Source organism: Terrapene carolina, unplaced genomic scaffold (assembly GCF_002925995.2).
Source record: "Terrapene carolina triunguis isolate 2854851 unplaced genomic scaffold, T_m_triunguis-2.0 Scaffold238, whole genome shotgun sequence".
NCBI classification, from domain to species: Eukaryota; Metazoa; Chordata; order Testudines; family Emydidae; genus Terrapene; species Terrapene triunguis.
In genome coordinates this window covers 17,399,336-17,419,185 of record NW_020664589.1, presented here as the reverse complement: position 1 = coordinate 17,419,185, position 19,850 = coordinate 17,399,336, and the positions used below count along the sequence as shown (strand labels likewise).

At 35.6% G+C, this 19,850-nt stretch overlaps 1 protein-coding gene across 1 annotated transcript in view; it reads right to left on the bottom strand.

Annotated features, from left to right (window-relative positions):
• The window catches only part of PBX3 (PBX homeobox 3), a 155,098-nt gene extending 135,608 nt beyond the window's left edge, over positions 1-19,490 (bottom strand). Inside the window, exons 1-2 of the mRNA XM_026657361.1 lie at positions 18,401-19,490; positions 17,248-17,321 (exon numbers count right to left, since the gene is read on the bottom strand). Of these exons, the coding sequence (XP_026513146.1) occupies positions 17,248-17,321; positions 18,401-18,597 (271 nt within the window). The 5' untranslated portion in view covers positions 18,598-19,490. The remainder of the gene's footprint in view (positions 1-17,247; positions 17,322-18,400) is intronic.
• Between the last annotated feature and the right edge of the window lie 360 nt (positions 19,491-19,850).

The window sequence follows — 19,850 nt, the reverse complement described above, 5'->3', positions numbered from 1 at the left end:
CAAAGCACAGTTGTGTTATTTCAGTCTTCTTGTAGAATAAAGATTCTTTATCAAATAGCTGAGAAAGCTGCTGACAAGTGCGAGGATCTTGCAAAATATATTTACATCAAAAATTCAATGAGGAAACTTAGGTTTTTAACCTTTTCCCCCTCCTCGGCAATATTCCTTTATGCATTCTGACCCATCAACATATTGAAAATGAAGACCTTGAAATTCCACGTGTAAAAAACGGAGAAGCACTAATATTATGATTTTTTTTTAATTATTAATTATACTAATTATTCTGATGCAAAGGAAAATGAACCATGTAGGATATCTTTGTTAAGCACAAATAGCAAACAGATATAAAATATCCTTAAGCCTTTGGGGGGAAAATCTATCTAATCTGTGCTTATCATAATATTTATGAAATAAAAAACAGAGAGGAAAAATTGCTGTAATGTACTCTGGGTGACCTCTGCTTTCGAGAAAGAATGAAAACAGGCTTTTGCTTTTCAATCCCCATCAAAGTGGAGTTAAAGGAGGGACAGCATTCCCTTGCTCACTGCCATTAATCATTGCTTTCTTCAAGCAAGTGCGTATTAATTTCTGTCATCCCAAACATCATCGAGTATTGTTACAGCACCGTTCACTCCTCATTCACCACCAGTTGTTACCAGTTTCCCTACACCGAGCAGAGACAGGGTGAATCGTGTGGATTTCAGTGTTAGAGGCCTTTATCCCTGGGGTGCTGACACCAATTAAGCCATTTCAAGAAGAAATGAGAACAGGCGCAACCCTTCTATGTAACAAGAGCTTGCACCTAGCATTGGCAGGTTGCCATTTTCTGTTGCCTCACACTACAAAACACTCTGCCACATCCTTTGGAATTATACAGCATGTTTACATTAAATCTTAGCAGTATCTTAGCTAATTTTTTTAATATCTGAAGTGAAAAACTCAGTGTGGCAAATTTTGCAATTACATTTAAAGGCAATTCAGAATAATGTTCCCAGATCTCAAAAAAAGCCTTAGGAAAAGGTTTATAAACTAAAAGGATATTTTCCCTATTGCAATTTTTTTAAAAAATCAATTAAAATTAGTATTAGAGAGAGAGAGAGAGAAATTAATAGTATTATCAGAATGAGCTTGTGTTCCTTTGCTTAATACTAGCAATATAAAGGAACACAAGCTCATTCTGATAATACTATTCACAGGACATATATGGGACATCTGACTACAGTTTTACATTGCAATAGATTTCCTATATATGAAAATTAACTGGGTACTCCAACATCAATAACACAGTTCAAGTTTGGTTAGTAATAAGTATCCTTACACTGTTGCATCTGCTTCCTTTGGGGGGTTGTGGGAACTATAAAATTTCACATTTCATAAAAGTTACCTCGATCCCTAAAAATCAACACATTTAATGAGCTTAATTAATATCATTTGGTGTATTACTAAACAGCATGTAAAGATTTATCAAACTTGCTGGCAATATTGTTGATTTTTTCTGACCGCTTTAGATCTAATCACTCTCCTTGTTTTAGACATTTACATCTGCTTTTAAGTTTTTATGGTTGCCTGTTGGCAGGCAGCAAAGTGGAGCTGTCGATGCTGCTGCAGAATAATGCAAGGTTTGTTATGAATTAAATATTAGAAACCTTAACGCAGCGGCCAATAAGAATTATTTGCCTTATTAAAGCAGCAGAAGACGCTGATTAAATTTTCATTGCATTGCAGTCTTTTTCCCATTTCTGCTTTCAATTCATCATTCTAATGTATGAAAGGCTTGCCGAATAATGGCATGGGGACTTAATTTCTGGAATGCAAATATGGCAAAGAAAATACCATAAATACCCTCCCAGAAAACATTAAACAGTCAGTTCTAATTAAGTGAATACTAACTAAGTAAATATTCTCTTAAAGGAAAAAAAAATAATTCAAGATGTCAAGAATTCCAAAAAAACAAGCACTAGAAACTCATGCACACAAAAATTATAGTGCAGCTTCGATTATCTGAATGTCATGGGGGCACTGAATACGTTTGGATAATCAAGGTTTTAGGTATTCAAAGACATTTCCATGATAATTAATAAATATCAGGGAACATAATACAGTTTGATAATTGGGAGTGTACCGTGTATGTTCTGGAGGTAGATATTCTGTAGTAAACTACAGCTTTTATGATCAGTCAAGCTGCTTAGCAGATCTGTATATTTTCTTTTAAAAAGAAAAATATTAACAAACACTGCTGGGCTTACTGGCATGGTACCAATTTTTCATAAAATTCTTCTAAAAAAAGAAAAATTCTCACAAGAAAAAAAAAATCTAAAGGGTATGTGGAAAATGAAGCTCAGCTGGAAAACCTGCTAGCACTTTTAAAATCTGTACTGTGTATTACTGCAAATATATTTAAGGGAAATAGTCCAAAATCCTGTAATCATGTGCCCTATCCTGAAGGTTGTTCATGTTTCTGCCTTAATGTGCATCAGGAAGAAAATGAACTTCAAGTATCCATTTCCCCTAGAGAAAATCTCTTCTCTGAAACTCTGCAACTAATGAAATGGGGATCTATAAATAGCAGCATCATTACCATGAGAGCTCTTGCTTTGTACCAGTCTCTGCATCTGACCCCCTTTACACTAATAACTACTAGACTTCAATATAATTCCTCCATAGGATGATCAATATTAGGACAGTTAAAATGTGATGTACATTTAAACTACAGAATATATTTCCTTACCAAGCTTGCTAAAACATAAGAACATACAATGCTACCTTCTATTGTCTTTCTCTTCTCACACTTATTAGGGAGTTTCTTATGGTCTTAAGTGAGATGAGTGCTGCTCTATAACTTCTCTCTCATGTTACAGAGACATGCATTGTGACAAGACAAAAGCCATAATACACCTGGAATTTCCCCTATTGAAATCTCTCCCAATGACCCTCATTAAAATGGTTACTCCATGCCAAATATTATCCACTGAAGTATTACCGTAGTAAACTCTTCCTTAAACTGTTGAATACAGTAAGTGAGCATTTAATCAGTAAATGTAATGATTTGGAAACATGTTTTACTCCTATTCAAAATACAATATTTTCAATTGCAATAGATCATATTTCAAAAAAAGTTAACCAATATTTTATTTCACTGTTGGTTGTAAATTAAACCATGCTAAAAGATAATGCAGTTCAAGGATCTAGAAAAAACAGGAACTATTTATTAGGTGTCTATGGAATACTCTACCACTGTGTATAATTTATTGATACTGAGATATTTATGTTGCCCTTCATTAAAGGTAAATATTCAGTTACATTTGCATCTCCCACATACAAAGAGCTCAATTGTTCTGCTAATTTCATATCTCTTAAAATAAATATGATAAAACGTTCCAGTGGGTGGATGAGTTTAAAGGCTTTTATTCTCTGTGACAAAATTATTGATGACAACATATCATAAATGGCACTTACTCCATATACACATGTCACAAGAAAATGTAAAATATTAGAACAGTTATGCATGCAGGAACATTTACTTTTTAAATGAAAATATAAAATTCCAATATTAAACACCACGTGGCTGAATCAAGAAAATGTATCCGGAGCCAAAGAGGACATCAAATTTCACACATGCTTAATTTGATATTCTCTTTGCTTGCAGGTATGATATATATAGTAAAATTTGATTCACTTTATTTAAACTACAAAACATCCAATCCGCCAGCAGGCTAATGACAAATGGTGCAACCAAACAAAGCTTTTTGCTGTGCAATCTGACTTCTATATATACCCAAAGATAACACATAGAAAAGAAAGATGCCAGAAAAGGTATCTCACCATTTAAATTATTAAATATCAAAACAGTACGGAGCTAAGTATTTTATGCCAAAATCAACTGTCAAAGTATGTAGAACATATTGAAAACTGTATTCATATATGTAAAAGATACTGTACTTGTTCTGCTGGACTGTATTAGCATTTTGTTTTTTACAGGCACTATTGCCGAAAAGAAAATATGTTTTGAATGTATTCTCTGGATAAGGGACTCTCATTACAATCTTTTCTAATCATTCAGAGATACCTCAGAGCCTAAAAAAGGGTTATTGCAGATATTAAGGGGGTATTGTGTGTTTTAATGGGATTAATATAAAACACATAATATTTGAAGGCAAGGATTTAAGAGAAATAGGCGGTCAGTAAAGTTTGTAAAATATAATCAACATTGCATTTACATATCAGGAAGCAAAGGCTGCAATTTAGCAAAAATAGGGTTTAACTTTTGGTAAACATGAAGATGTGAGGGTAGGCAGTGGTGTTTACACTTGGGCTAAAAAAGTATTTGTTAATCCAAAATCCGGTGGTAGCTAAACTTTTGGTTGTATTTGTAAATAAAACTGCAATTATTTCTTCAGCGGTACAGATTGCACCTTCACATGACAGTGAGATGGAGCAAAATATGCGAGGCAGGCAAAAGCATACATGGGATTTAGAGAGTTGGAGAGTTAAATAAAGCAGATTTGTAAATGGCAGGATACTCTCAGCAACGACGTGGTTCTTGCTCTGAGGCAACCGATCGAGCAGAGCTGCTCAGCGGCACTTGACAACAGCAGTGCTCCCACAATTGTAACCCTCAAATCCAATCAATCCTTGCTCTTTGCATTTCAAGCAGCTCCTGGCTGCCACTGCCTGAAGATAACTATTTTACCACCTCTGTCATGCCTAATTAACAAGTCAGATGTACAATTTAGAAATTTTGCAATTAACCTGCTAAAATATTGCTGGAGGATGCTAATTGTTATGCCAGTTGCCATAAAAGCTCATTTGCATAACTTATGTGTGAAAAACAATTATGAGCGGCGTTCACAGACGCGGTCCACAAACTGCTCCTAGCTACGGATGAGAGGGCCACAAAAACACTTAATTCATTGCCCACAAAATTATGTTCCCCCTTTTCTTAAACAGCATCTGTTTTGTGAAGCTATATTCATAGAAAATCCCCAAATCAACAATTAGAAGCATATGTAAATGTGCGATTACAGTTCTTTTTCTTTCATTGACAACTTCCCCTTTCCCGTGCACGAAGAGCAGGGAAGGGGATGATAAATGCTTCCCTGTTCCAATTCCCTTGCACCACAAATGGGAAGTACATTTGGCAGTGCCAGTGAGACTGCCAGCCCACCAGGCAGGAGGCAGCCATTCTCCTCGGCTCTATCTAGTCTTTGCAGTAGCATCACTGGGGGCCACTTGCACAACAAAGAAGCTAAAGTCAATTGTTTCTTCAGTGAATAGGCTTCTGTTCTTCAGCATATATTTACTGAGGCATTTAGGGCAGATTTTTACCATTAAATTGAAGTCTGTAGAACATGGTTGTTGTACAAATATTTACATTAGTGCTGACCACTGCCTTATTGCTGCACTTGGAGAGAACAATATTCCCAACCCTATCAGACTTGTTTCAAAGGCCCCATTTTTTAGTTCTCATGAGAAAAAAATTAAGTATTGTTTTTATATACATAACCAGTGTATTATTTATATAAATTAGTGTCTAAAAGTATATTACTGTCATTTAACCCTCTCATGCTACATTATTTGGAACTGAAAAAGAAATACCCTTCCAAAGACCATTCTAATTTGCAATTATCTAATAAGTTAACATTCAGCACACTTTAAAAAAACACCACCACAAGCCTCACCCTCCCTCCTCTTCACAAAAAAAGCCCCTGTTTTTAAGTAGGGAACTTGTTTATATTTTTGCAAGTTTCCAGAACCCATTAAACAGAAATACGCTGAATACAGGCAGTGTAGACTTTTATCTCCAACCCAGTGCAATGACATCACATCATTACACACGCACCACAATGCTGCCGACTCCTTTCCAAAATATTAGAGATTTCAAAGTTACATAACAATCATGGTGATTAAACAGCAGCTGTTATGATAATCAGTCAGTAACAGGAAATTGATTTGTTTAGTGCTAACAACTACAATATTATTAGACTCTCAGTATATTGAAAGGAAGAAATATTTCCTTTATTGAACACAAAATGCCATAAATTTAAGTAAACCAAAATTAGTTCATGTAATACACTGACATCCAAGTATTTATGTATATAGAGCCTATCATTTAATTTTCAGACATTCAATTTCTATACTTGGTCACAGTCAAAAGGTCAAGAACCAACAAGTCAATAAGTTCCCAAGGCTCATATTGATATCACGTCACTGCCCCAACAAATGGAGAGGAAGGAAGAAATAATTCTCAGCAACTCACTGAGGGTGAAATTTACCCCAGTGCAACAGGCTCACTCACACAAGGCCTATGCACTAGTTGAACCTTTAACACTGGACTTAATGGTGCCAAAGGACTTGTATATGGGTTCACTGCACTGGGGCAAATTTCACTTACCAGCCAAATCCTTCTCACCCTGAACTCCTGACAAAACTCACATTGACTTCTGAGGGGTAAGGATTTCACCCTTAGGGCCCTACCTGCAGTCACTACTGCAACCTACCTGCAGTCACTACCAAAACCTGAGACATTCTGCTTACAAAGGGAGAGAGAGAGAGAGAGATTGCAACAAAGGAAAAAAATAGTAGGTAGAAAATCTGATAGTTCCTACTCTATTTGAATAACAAGTGAAAACTAAAAATACTTCCACTGTATGTTATTACCAACTGTATCACTGGGTTTTATAGTGACAGGACTGTGCTATAATTTTTGAGAAAACCTCAGCATAAAGCTCCATAAACCGAACCACTCCTGTAATGTATCACCTTATCTAGTGCACAATCATTTCCACAACTTTTCATGTTAGTATAATTTGTTCAAAAATGGTAATAAATATCCTTGAAGTCAAATAAGAATCATTGCACAATCTAGTGTAACTTGTTATTACTAGTGACAGTCATTCCTGCAACCAGCATCTAACTTATAAGAAAATAAGCAAACATCTCAGTGTTATTTAGTACAATTACAAATATTCACTCAAAGCATGAAAAGCTTCTTTAATCAACAAACATTTGTAATCAGTGCTTTAAATATCCTGCCAATTGTGTAATGGTATCTGTGAACAATCACCAGCAAAGTAAAACACCAATCATTGTCTAGTGTGGACAATGTTTTATTTTTTTTAATCATTAAATAAAAATAAATATAAAATCAGGACCCTGTTTTCATTCTGCTACAGGACTGATTCAAAATACTATCATCCCCAATTAATATACAGAAAAGCAAATCCTCTAAGTAAAGCTTAATCTAGTTATCCTTCAATAGGTGGGACATCATTTAGGAATACTATAATTTAAGTAATAATAGCCACTAGAAATTGATTTGATAGATTGCTATTTTCTATATTTCTTCATATATAACATATCATAGCAATTTTAATGATACTTAGGACCTCCATAACATTTTACAACTTCAACAGATAGTACAAACATTTGCTGATTAATCCTTACAACGATCCTCAGTAGGAAAATAATATGCCCATTTTATAGAGAGGTCAGCTGAGACACAAATGGTGAAACCCTGGCCCCACTGAAGTCAGTGGCAAAACTTCCATTAACTTCAGTTTTGCCTCTAACTTCAATGGGAACAAGACTGGGCTTCAAATGATTAAAATCCAAAACTTTTAAGCTCCCAGTCTTGTATACTCTATATACTAGATTACACTGCCTTTCAGTGCCCCATAGTCTGCGTTAAGGATATAGTTAAGATAGGCCTGTTAATGTGTTCATTATTTAGCATTTTTATTCAAGAGGTTGTAACGTGAAAGTGAACGTTTGCTCATTCTTGGCACATTAGGTTACTTCTTATGAGAAAATTTGGTTTTGTGGTTTCAGAAGCTATTCTGTTTCCCATCTAACTCCAAAATGGTTTCATTTTGTTAATGAAAGTTTTCAGGTTGTGAATTCCTAATGAAGATTTATTTGTTCAACTAGTTCAGCTGGTGGTGGGGATTAAAAATAACCAATTATTTCATTTACAAAAGCAGCTAATGGGCCAATATGGTAACCACATTTCACAAAAAATGTAATAAGGATTCTTAATCAATAGAGAGAAGTCTTTATTCTCCCCTCTATGGGTATGCTTGTAGCTACTATTTATATTACTGGAAGTTACACATGAGCACAGACACCATGGTTTGCATGCCAGTTGTAATGACTTGATAATCTATATGGCTCTGAAGAAGTCACTATAGTTTATTGTGTTTTACGTTATGATGTTAAAAATTCCCCAACAGTGTTAGAAATCAGCTGCCAGAACTATAGAGCCCCACATTGAGAGGCACTGGGGCTTCTTTTTTAATTATTGGGGCTCATCACAAGCATGATGATTCTAAAACTACCCCCTGATTGGCTTTAAGATAATGATCTATGAAGGAGATGCGTACAGTGGAGACATACAAACCCTCATATCCTACGAGCAATCAGGGAGAGGGCCAGAGATACTAAAAAATTTTCATTGTCCTGCATTACTTCTGTAATATTTTTGTGTATTTCCATAAGAAAGGAGAAACTGAACACAACAACTATAGCTAAGAGACACCAGAGTCTGAATTAAAGCTACAAGAGCCAGGAAATTTTGAGCTAAATCAGAGACTATCTTTGACTCATCCCACAGTGCCATAATACTGCAGGGGTCTCAGCACAGTTATCTTACAACTCATATATACTCTAATAAATAGGTTCAATGGGTTGAGTTAAGGGCAGAGTTTAAGCATTAACTCAGAATTTTCCTTGCTTTTATGGATTTAAGTCAACCCCTTAATGTTACTTCAAATATAGTTTTCTGGCAATTGAATAAAATCTATGGCCAGTGTTACAGCGTCTTCCTCCCCAAATGATCCCAAATAGATCTGCAATTTACATAAGCCATAATGGAACTTATGGAACAACCCTACAACTGAGTTGGGATGATAAAAGCTCAAGGCCTGATTCCCCAGGTATCCACATTTACCACTGACTTCTGCTGTTCAGCACCTCTGAAATCAGGCCTTTGTTGTGCTAAAACTGGCAAGAACATCAGCCCAGTAATAGTTAGCACTGATCAGAGTTTACAATACAAAGTTGTAAGGTATATCTGAAATAATGCCACAAAAATCAGATGACACAAAGAATTCTAATACTTTTCTTTTGTTAAGGTACAGTAACTGAGAATACAATGAAATTCTTCATGTTCAGTATCTCCCATTAGATCAATTAATATTCAAAGAAAGCCTTTAACATGAAGTTTAAATAATCATAGAAAGAAAAAAAGAATCACCAATGTTCTAGAAGCTTCTCTAGACCTTTCAATCAATTTTATTTATATGCAAAACCAAGAGAAACTCAGAAAAAACAAAGCTCCTCCTGATGCTAAAGCTCTCAATTTACTGACAGGCAAATGGCTTCATGCTGCCACTTAATCTCATTTCTTGCATAATGCCCTCTAATTAGCATATCAAAGTGAATTAATACTTCTAGGGCATTAGCAATGGGAAAATCTGCTCCAGGCTTCACAATAGCAGTTAAGCAAGAGCCAAGAAATCCTCAAAAACACCACAAACCACTTTGCATTGCAAAACTGTTCAATTTATTTATCCTCTCTCTCTAAACACTTTTACCGCACACTGTTTTACTACTGTTCACCAAACAAAATGATAATTGCCAAAGTTACCAGCATCTGTAATGCCTGTTTAGAATCTTAATTTAGATTGTGTAGTGGAAGATCTCTAGATACTTTCATTTGCTCTGTCATATATATAAACGTATACAGCAAAATTGTTACTCTTTTCAGTTTTTTTAAATTCAGAGTAATATTATTTAATCCATTTTTGTACCGACAATAAATAAATAAAAATCAAATCATACTTGAAAAGCCACCTGCTGGACAATTCAGACTAAGAGATTAGCTTTAAAATTGATGCATAACATAAATATAACAAGAAGTTTTGACCTGTAAACAAATGATAGAGAAACTCCCAAAATGATTGATTTGTAGTATTATAGGACCCATGTTTTTCAGTGATTCTGATATTGGTACAACAATTTCACATGACTGTGTAACTTGAAATAGGATTTCTCTTTAACAACAGAATTTAAATAAAAAACACTAAGATGAAATAAGAAAAATAAATTCATAATGATTTTGTTTATATGCTTCTGTGCAAAAATGTTGTTTCAACTCTTTTTAGCAACAAATATGCACTGCAATATGCTGCTGCAAATAATTATTTTTTCTTAAAAAAAAATCAGCCTACTTTCAATAACAGATTATTTAGTTTGTAAAATATGTGATATAATTTATAACCAAAGACTGAAGAGATCAGAAACTTCATAATCTCGGAACTAATTTATCACTCATCTCCAGAAGATTCTGTAAAAATTAGGCTAAAAAGAAAAAAAAATACCCAGAAAACAACTCCAAAACAAACAAAATAAAAAACAAACAAGTAAGCATAATCTAAACCTTTGGCTAGAGCTTAAGTGCTCATGTAAGGCTAATGACAAGATGAGGAAGAAAATGTCAAGTTCAGTGGTGTTTGCTATGTTTCTATTTACAGCTTATAAACAATAAGAATAAAGTTTTGGAAGTCACAAATGAAAATACTACAGCTATTTAGCTAGCATTTTCCCCCTTTCTAAAGAATATGCATAGCCCCTATTGAAAAATATAAATAGTATTCAAGCACGGAGCTTCATTTCCCTTCATATGTAACTCCCTTGTTTACTTAGGTTGTAAAGATAACACCGTGGAATAGCTCTAATGTCCAGCTGAAACGCGTAATTCATCAGTCTGGTTGATGTACTACTCTAACTTTATAAAAGCAGGAACTATAGGAGCTGACACAAACCTTAATAATTTATATTAAATATTGATGTGAATTATTTACTCCATTCATACTTAAAGACATGAATTGCCTACCAGAGAAAAGCAAATGTGACAAAAGGTCAACATGATGGTGAAAAAAGGCAGGCTGTGTCAGGCATGTGTTATCTGAACCATGCTGATCACCTTGATAAGCGAATAGCATTAAACATGACTGCTGAGAAAACAAACAAAGCATTCTTCTCATGGTGTCAATTCACAGAATACAAACAACTACATCTAATTCCATCAATTATACAAGAAAAACAAAAACTCAGGTCCCTATTTATTTTGACTAGTTAGTATACAAACTTATTATTCATTCTTATTTTACTTAAAAATAATCACATGTGACACTCACAGAACTGTAAAACAGTTTAAAATTTTCAGAATAAATATAAGCTAAACAATCTTGCTTTATTGCATTATATATTAATAATATATATTGCTTGTGTACTTAAACCTTTTCTTACATTTGAAGCAATTTAATATTTTCATTCTGCATATACTTGTCTAAGGTAGACTGCAATATACATTAACGTTTCACACAAATTAATATTTAAATTGAATCAGGCTAGCATAATATCCAAATCATGGAAGTGTGTATCTTTCACTGAAAGCTGTACAAACCTGGTTGACAAATCTATTAAATTTGTAAAATACGGGATGGCCTTGGATGGCTCGGATCACTACCTACTATTATATTTATTTAATCCAAATAAAAAATAAATTATTTAAATTACTGTGATCATAAAATAAACCTGGTGGTAGCTCATAATCATTTTAAAATATTTACAAATGTGCAAGCTTGTTTAATATTCAAGAACAAAATGAAACCCTCTAAAAATGAGGCAGAAAATAAAAGAATTACTTGCTCATACTGAGTTAGTATTGAAAAATAGGTCTAATTTTATCTTGGGGGGGAGGAGGGGAGATGGTCTGGAAACCGATCCTTGTAATCAAGTGAAAGCTTGTGTGTTATTTAAATATATGAAGGAGCTCCTAAATGGCTTGGCGTAAAGGTAGTATGCAGTAACAAGTCCTCTAAGACAAAATGTCAGATGTTTTGTTGGGGGGGAGGGGTGGAAATCACAAAAGCCGTTCTTTTTCTTGGCCTAAATAAATTAGATATATAAATAAATAAATCTCACACTGGCTAAAGAACCACCATGGAAATGGCATTTTGTCTCTATGTAGGTTTGGAACGGATGACAAAATGGCAATCAGATATTTAATTCAATTTAATTTTTACTAGTAAAACATTTATGAGGCAAAGTGATACCATTACCATTAAGGTGGTGTAAGTAGCGTAACCTACTATTGGATGTAATGAATTGGAATATGTTTAATAATAAATACTTTTTAAAATATACCATTTAAGAATTTTGTGATATTTTAGTTGATTATTCCTTAAAATTCTGAATATTAAAAGAAAAAAATCCCACACGAAAATAAAGATGTAGATTTTTAATCTACATTGTTCATTTTCTAACCTACTCAAAGTAAATTAAAAATTATACTAAAGGGCTTGATAAGGACATATGAGGACTGCATATTCCTATTCTTTTTAAATATCTCAATTGAATAACATTGCAATTTCATATTTTAAAAATAGCTAACAGATAAATTATAACAATGTTATTATACTGTTCCACATTTATCTTTTAACATTTAATTAGGGATTGTTTTATTTTATTGCAAATTGTTGGCATTATATGATAGTTTTCAAATACTGAAAAGTTAAAATGAATTTAATGTAAGAAAATAATCTTGCAGTTCAGTTAAAAAGATCCAAATTGAGGGAGGGGTTGATATTTTCAAATTCTTACTGCAAGAGGAGGAAAATATGAAGCCTTTCCAATGCTGGTTATATAATGGCCACTTTGGCTGATATACTGTGAAATCCTTAGAGGTGTTCCTGAAAACCTCCAAAGAATTGGGCCATGTAAGAGTTTTGCTGTGGAGTGAGGGCATGAGATAGCCCTTTAATCATCAGAATGGCGATGGATGGCTAGTTACAGTTGTAGCAATAAAAATAAAGGTTTCAGCTTACATGGCGAATAGCAAGAAATTAATCTCATTGTTAACTTCACTATTCATCTGTTTACCATATCTAAAAATCTTTTCATCCTTCAAAACAAAACTCTGCATGAAGGCAGAACATTTTTAATCATCATTTTTCCCCTCTCTCTTTAGACATAAAAAATAGTTCAACCAGCCCAACCAGCCAAGCAGGCCTTTCTCTTCCCCTGCGGACACCTCCTGCAGTCGAGAAGTTCATTAAGTTTTATGATCTTCCCAAGTCAGTCCTGCTTATAAGCCTCAGAAAGGCCACAAATCTGGCAAACCATCATGTATGCCATTAGGCATTACTAGTAAATGAATGCTATTTAGGGTTTGTGGTGACAGTAAATTAGGGTTTGGTTGGCAGCTGTCATTGTTTGGATTTTTTTTAACATAATTTTTAAAAACAACATAAAAAGGCAAGAAACTATGATGGTACAGATCATCCATCAGTACAGCTCAATAATATGGAATTCCACTGGGAAATAACTGCAATTCCCTAACCATTTTTTAAGAACATCAGAATTAATATATTTTAAGTTATATTTGCATACGTAACTATAGTACTTCAGGTATAGAAATTTACTAAAGAGTAAGGATAATCAGATTCTGAATCTAAGCTTTTCTTAACAGTAAACAATGTACATACAAAATGACATACATACATCAGACTATGATATCGATAGGAGGACAGAAAGATTGATACAAAGGTATGCAACAGATGTGACTCCACATTAAGCATACAACTTAAGATTCTGGAGTGACATCTATTAGAACAGATACAGATAAAAATGTAACATAACGTGGCCACTAGACAGACCCATTTTTCTTATCTTTCTATTTTACTAGAGGGGCTTCAGTAAAACTTTGGGGCTCAATTTTCTTTGTATTAATTAAATAAATAAGTGGCAGTTAGTCATCTTTATGAAAACCTGCTACCCGGTGGCTACCTATAGGAATGCACATACCAATATATGTTTATTTGTTTGTTTGTTTTAAAGTTGATTTATACAGAACACAGTATTTTTTTTAAATGTAAAAATAAATGTCAGATTAGATTTTGTAATTAATTACTTTGAACATGATGAAATATCTCACAGAAAAACTCTTCAGCTACCTAGTTCTAAATAAGGCAGAGTGAAAAATCTTTAATAAACATAATGCATCTACTAACCCCTGAGGAAATGTATTTTGAGATCCACAAACATCTGATATGGTTAATTCACCTGAAATCGAAGGTTCCCCTAAACATTCTCTTTCTACCAATCTAGCAAAGTCCTCACTAGCTATGCTGAACAATAATAATCCGCCGGCAAAGTATTAAAAATGAATGCAATTAAATATAAAAATGTCTGCACAGCTGCATTACTTACTTCCTTATTTCTGAAAAGACTTGACTGAAATTACACTTTATGCAGAGGCTAGATTCTTTCTGTCTCCTTAAACTAGGTAGGGATAAACCATGACAGTAATTTCCATTACTAACACCAAGGTAAACTTTTCCTCAGATTATAAATAATTAAGTATTGAGGCACAATCCAATTGCATCTTGATTAAATTATTTTGAGCAAAAGGCAGTGAAGACCAATGGGCGAGAACCCCTACTTAAATTGCATCCCAAACTGTTTACCCTACAAATTCAGAATTGTTTGGCAATAGATGAGTATTTGCACTTTTTTTCCTCATTGAAACAGATCAGAGAAAATATGCTAGAAATTACTTTCACATTTGCTTTGCTTTGGTAACACTTACTAATGTCTATACAGTCATTTAATCTCAACTGGGAGATCCTGAGTGAATATCCCCCTATGGGAACAGTTTGGAGGGGGGTGGATTTACCTCCATCAATCACTCAGTGCATAATCCTATCCCTTCCCAGTTGCTGGGGCTGGCAGGATCTCGCCTTTGGCCAGACGGACGCCTTCACTCTTTGTTGGCTCTTAGCTATTTTACAAAAGAGATAACTTGCAAACTTGGCTCCACAAGTCAAGACACAAAAGCAAGATCTCAATTTACAAATTATCACTGAAATCCCCAGAAACATCTGAAATCACAAAATCTCTTCCCTTGTCAGTTTCCTTCTCGCTTCTGAAACAGCAATGGCCTTACCAAGCACCCACTGCCAGTAATCCCTGTCTCTGAAAAGAGACTTGTTTTTAATTCTCAACTCACCTCTGACATGTGCTTGACTATACTTTCCTTTCAAAGCGGTGAGGCTAAACCCTGTGCAAATAAGTGATCGCAGGACCTACGCCTTCTTAATTGAAATCTGCCTGCTGCAAAATGTCTAAACATCAAAGGCAGGTTGCTTGGTTAGCTCTGGAGCTGGCTGGGCAAAAAGTTTAGAAAAAGACAAGAAAACAAATATAAACCAAAGCGGGGGGGTGGGAGGGGTTAACTGTGATCAAGGCACAAAGGGTGTATGTGTGTGGCATAGGGAGGGGGGGAAATCATTCCCCTTATCCAGAGCAATATAATGCAATATAAAGCAGAATCAATCTTAATATTCACAACACAGTCAATACCCCAGTGCTTAGCTGTCAGCAGAAACTGAAGTGGAGTCCTGATAGCAAGGAAACCTTTGGACATTAAGCAGCATAATTTACTGAGAACTATGCACTTTTGGGTTTCTTAGTTAAGATTCACTGTGATTTAATGTTTGATGTCTTATTCTGTAGTCATATGTATTTTTTTTTTGTCTTCAGACTGCAATTGAGAACTATAATTTTCAAGAATAACTAAAAAGGTAGCATACAGATTTTTTTAAAAGTTAGTCAGACCTTAATAATGCTCTTGGTTCTCATAATATTACTTACAATACTTTTCAAAATCCTCCCCTCTAAAAAGTGACTAATTTTTCTCCACTTAAAGTCAGTGGGGTCAAAGAACATACACACAAGCTGTTATAAAGTTTCAATGTGTCTTAACAATATATCTTAACAAAATTAGTTTGTCAACACTTTTGGGAAGAAAAATTCTGGTGTTTAAAATATTATTGCATCAAAAAAATTAAGACTTTGCTGTGCTCCCTACAAACAAATATTGGCAGAAAGCATTCTACCACTTTTACACTCTTAACTTCACTCTGTACAGTCTAGTTGTTAATGCTCTTGTATCCTCAGCATCAACAGCATTTTTGTTCTGTTTTCTCTTAAAATGTGATGCAGCCAGACAGAATGGTATATTTAGACGTGTTAATGCTTACAAAGTTTACTGATCCCTTTAACATGTTCTGTATTATATGAAGAAATATTTTGTATAGCATATATATATATATATGATTAATGTTTGTACAGCACTTGAAAGATGAAAAGTGCTATATAAATGGTAAGTGTTATTGTTATAAGAAAAATATTATATATCTAAGTTAAACCCCTAATGCACTTTTAACCTGAATGTTTAGAACAAGCTCAAGAACTAGAATTCTATATAATACACTGTTAAAATGGGTATTACATTTTGTTACCACAGTTACCTGAAATGCTCTTTTCAAAATCTTAACTGTAAATATATAAAAGTATATGCTACTAACTTGCTTCTACCCTTTTTTAGTCCATATTATTGAAATACATCTTCTAGAAAACTTCAGGGGTGTTTTTTGCTATAATTTTTTGTCTACAGATATATGGATATGAATAGCAATATCTACAGTCAGAAATACTCATGTACATATATAACCCTCACAATGTAAATGTATATAAAAATAAATGCATTATATACAACACCGTACATCCGTATGTATGTGAACATGTGTGGACATATTTATACACAGATACACACACATCCTTTAGCATTTCTTAAGACTACAGTTAATTTCCTACATAATGTACTAGTTTGAATCTGTCAACTGAATGTGTCCAATAACATATATTCTGTTAATTGCACAGAGAAACAATAAGGTGGCCCGAGTCAAACAGAAAGTTGCCGGCTATGTTTTTTCCCTTGCTCTCTACTCTGCATTGCAATTGGCTTCTCCAATCTCACATTGCTCCTTTAAGAAATTGACATACAAACAAGACAGAGAGAGGGGGAGAGAGCCTGGTTGCTCGGTGTTACTTCCCTGATTGCAGCCAGAGGGGGAATTTACTCTGTGGACGGTGACACACGATCATTTTCATCTACATTTCATTTTACATCGGGATTATGAATTGTAAAATTTGCTCCAGATTTATTACATTCTCCCCCTCCCCTCCTCTCCCAAGATCTGAAGCAGGAAAGGAGGCAATGATCAAAGATGGCTGCGGTGCCTAAAGCAGCTCCCAGGCTCGCAGAATCTAAGCTTCGAGAAGTATTGCAATGTTGACCTATTTGGAGTTCGATTTAAAGCCACGTTACTCCTGGTCTCTTACCTGTTTTCTCTTTGATTTCACACAGGACACTGAACAGAGCAGGCTTCATTCGGTGGCAGTTCAGTGCATGCTTTCTGAAAGACAGGAAAAAACAAATGTATTAACAAAAGCTATTTGATAATATGGCGTCTTTCCACAATAAAATGATTGAATTGTGTCTCTGCATTTTACTGTTAATATATTCCATGGAAAGTAATAGGAAGCAAAGTTAATTACAAGTGACAAGGAATCTTTGGCTACAGCTTTTGGCTGCGAGTGGGGGAGGTACATATTTGCCCTGTACACTACCAGGCAACATAATCATATTGTGTGCAAACTAGCAAACATTAAGAAGAAATGTGAGGATATTTAAATTCAGGGACAAGAGGAGCAAATAAAAGGGAGTTTCAAATGCCTTCTCTCATTTATCACCAAAGCAGGGACTTGGTGACAAGTAAAAGATCCAGGTAGCCCCAGCCTGCCTGCCACTTGCAGACTTGTGACACTCACAGAAGTTTGGTTTTAAAGCCATGTTTAAAAGGTTTCTTTTCATCTGTTTATTTTTAAGTCAAATTAGCTTTATGTAAATTCCCTGGTATACTAAGTGTATAAATCAAAGCCTGTCTCGAGTACTTTCCATTCCTCTACATTAGAACTGATTTGTTACAGGGGAGAACTTCCAGAGTTCATATTCTTTGTTTTGTATTTACTGTGATTTCAAACATTGAGGGTTTTCTCCCTGAAGCAATATCTTGTCAGCTTTGTAATTCATCTGCCACCACTTCAGGGGCAGGAGAGAAGGAAAGAAAAAAAGTTACACTTCTTAACAAGAAATCAAAGTCTCCCGAAGAACAAATATTGCGGGATGGTGATTTTTAAATGAGTGTCAGCCAGATAGTGTCTAAAGACATGGAAATGGGAATATCTGAGCAACAGCCTTCCACGCATAGGTGTAAATAAAATGGAACAGAAAACAATGGTACAAGCATCACATATTTATATTTTACAAATAATTAATAGCAACTTTGATTTTGCCTTTGCTGCTTGCAATTTCTCCTACAGTATTAAGTTGCTCTAATTGTGAGACGCCTGGTCTCTGCAGAGGAGCAGGAGGGAGAGAAACAAAAACCACACACACACACAAAAAGACAAGGTTTAATTAGACGAAACCAACTTTGCTTGTGCCTCATCCAGGCTTTGGTCAGTGATGGTCATGATCTGATGGAGGATGTCTCCGATGTCCTGCTTTCTGCCGTCGCCGTCTGCCCCTTCATGTCCATGGGGAGGAGGCAGAGCCATCCCCCCCTGCACCGAGTGGCCAGCCAGGTTCACACCGGCCAGAGTCTGCAACATCCTGGACTGATCATCCATACCTCCTACCGCAGCCCAATCAATGCACTTTCAGAGATAGCAGCAGGAGAAACGGCGAAAACAGCCTCACAATCAGAGGAAGGAGGTTTGTGCTTAGAAAAGAAAATGCAAATAAATCTCTGGCTCTTGTAGTCAATTTCAGTTCCTGTTTGTTGTTATTTTGCTATCGCAAATTAAAAAAAAAATCAGTATTTAGTATTTCACCGGATCTCAGTTGTTTATTCCACTCTCTTCTTTCCAATGCAGTAAATCACTCCCTTCTTTAGTTACAATCTTCTTTCATCATAATTATGATATTTGTGGCTTGAATAAATGAGTTGATCAGGTTTCTTTGCAGTTTTCTCTCCCTCGTACAATCTTCCTCCAAAGCTTTTTTCTTTCTCTCTTCTTCTTTTTTTATTTTTATTGTTGCTTTTTATGTCTTTCCTCCACTTGTCCAAAAAAAGATCTTCTTCGCAAAAAAAGACAAATTAAAAAAAAAAAACACAAAAAACTTGCTTTCAAATCCTTAAAAAGTTAGGAGGGTGGCAAACAGCAAAAACCACAACAAACCAAGCAAACACCCCCATCCCCAAATTGCAACATTAAAAAAAGCCCAAGAAAACACAAACACAGATGAAAAAAATTAATTGCCCTCCCCCCCCAAAAAATAACAAATGATCCCAAGTCTGTACAATGGGGGCAAAATTGCAGCTATCAAAAGTTTGAACTTGTGTAAAGAAAAGAGCGGAAATAAAGGGGAAAGAACTGTAAAAAAATTAATTACACACTCTCTGCAAAGCAATGTGCAAAAATATCAGCCAGCTGGAATTTATGAGCCCAGCAGCCCAGTGACTGTGTGTGTTTTATGTTGTTTGATGGCCGCTTTGGTGAGGGATTGACAGTCTGCCAATGCCACTCACTCACCCTGCAGACGTGTCACCCTGTGAAGGAGGAGAGAGGCAGAGAGAGCGCGCGAGCGAGGGGACGTGGGAGCCAGGCGGAGCCACGCCCCCTGCCCTCCCCTTCCCCCTCCCCTTCTGAGAGAGGGAGAGAGAGAGACCGGGGGAGCTAGGCTGAGGCGCTCCCCCTGCTGCTCCGGAGAGAGACCGGGGCACCCAGCCGGAGCCACGCCCCCTCCCGCCCCGCCCCGCCCCTCCCGACAGGAGCGACCCGAGAATCCTGGCGGAGACCACGCCCCTCTGCTCCCCTCCCCACTAACTCCTCCCTCCCTCCACCCCATCTCTGCTTCACTGACTCCCCCCATTGACCCC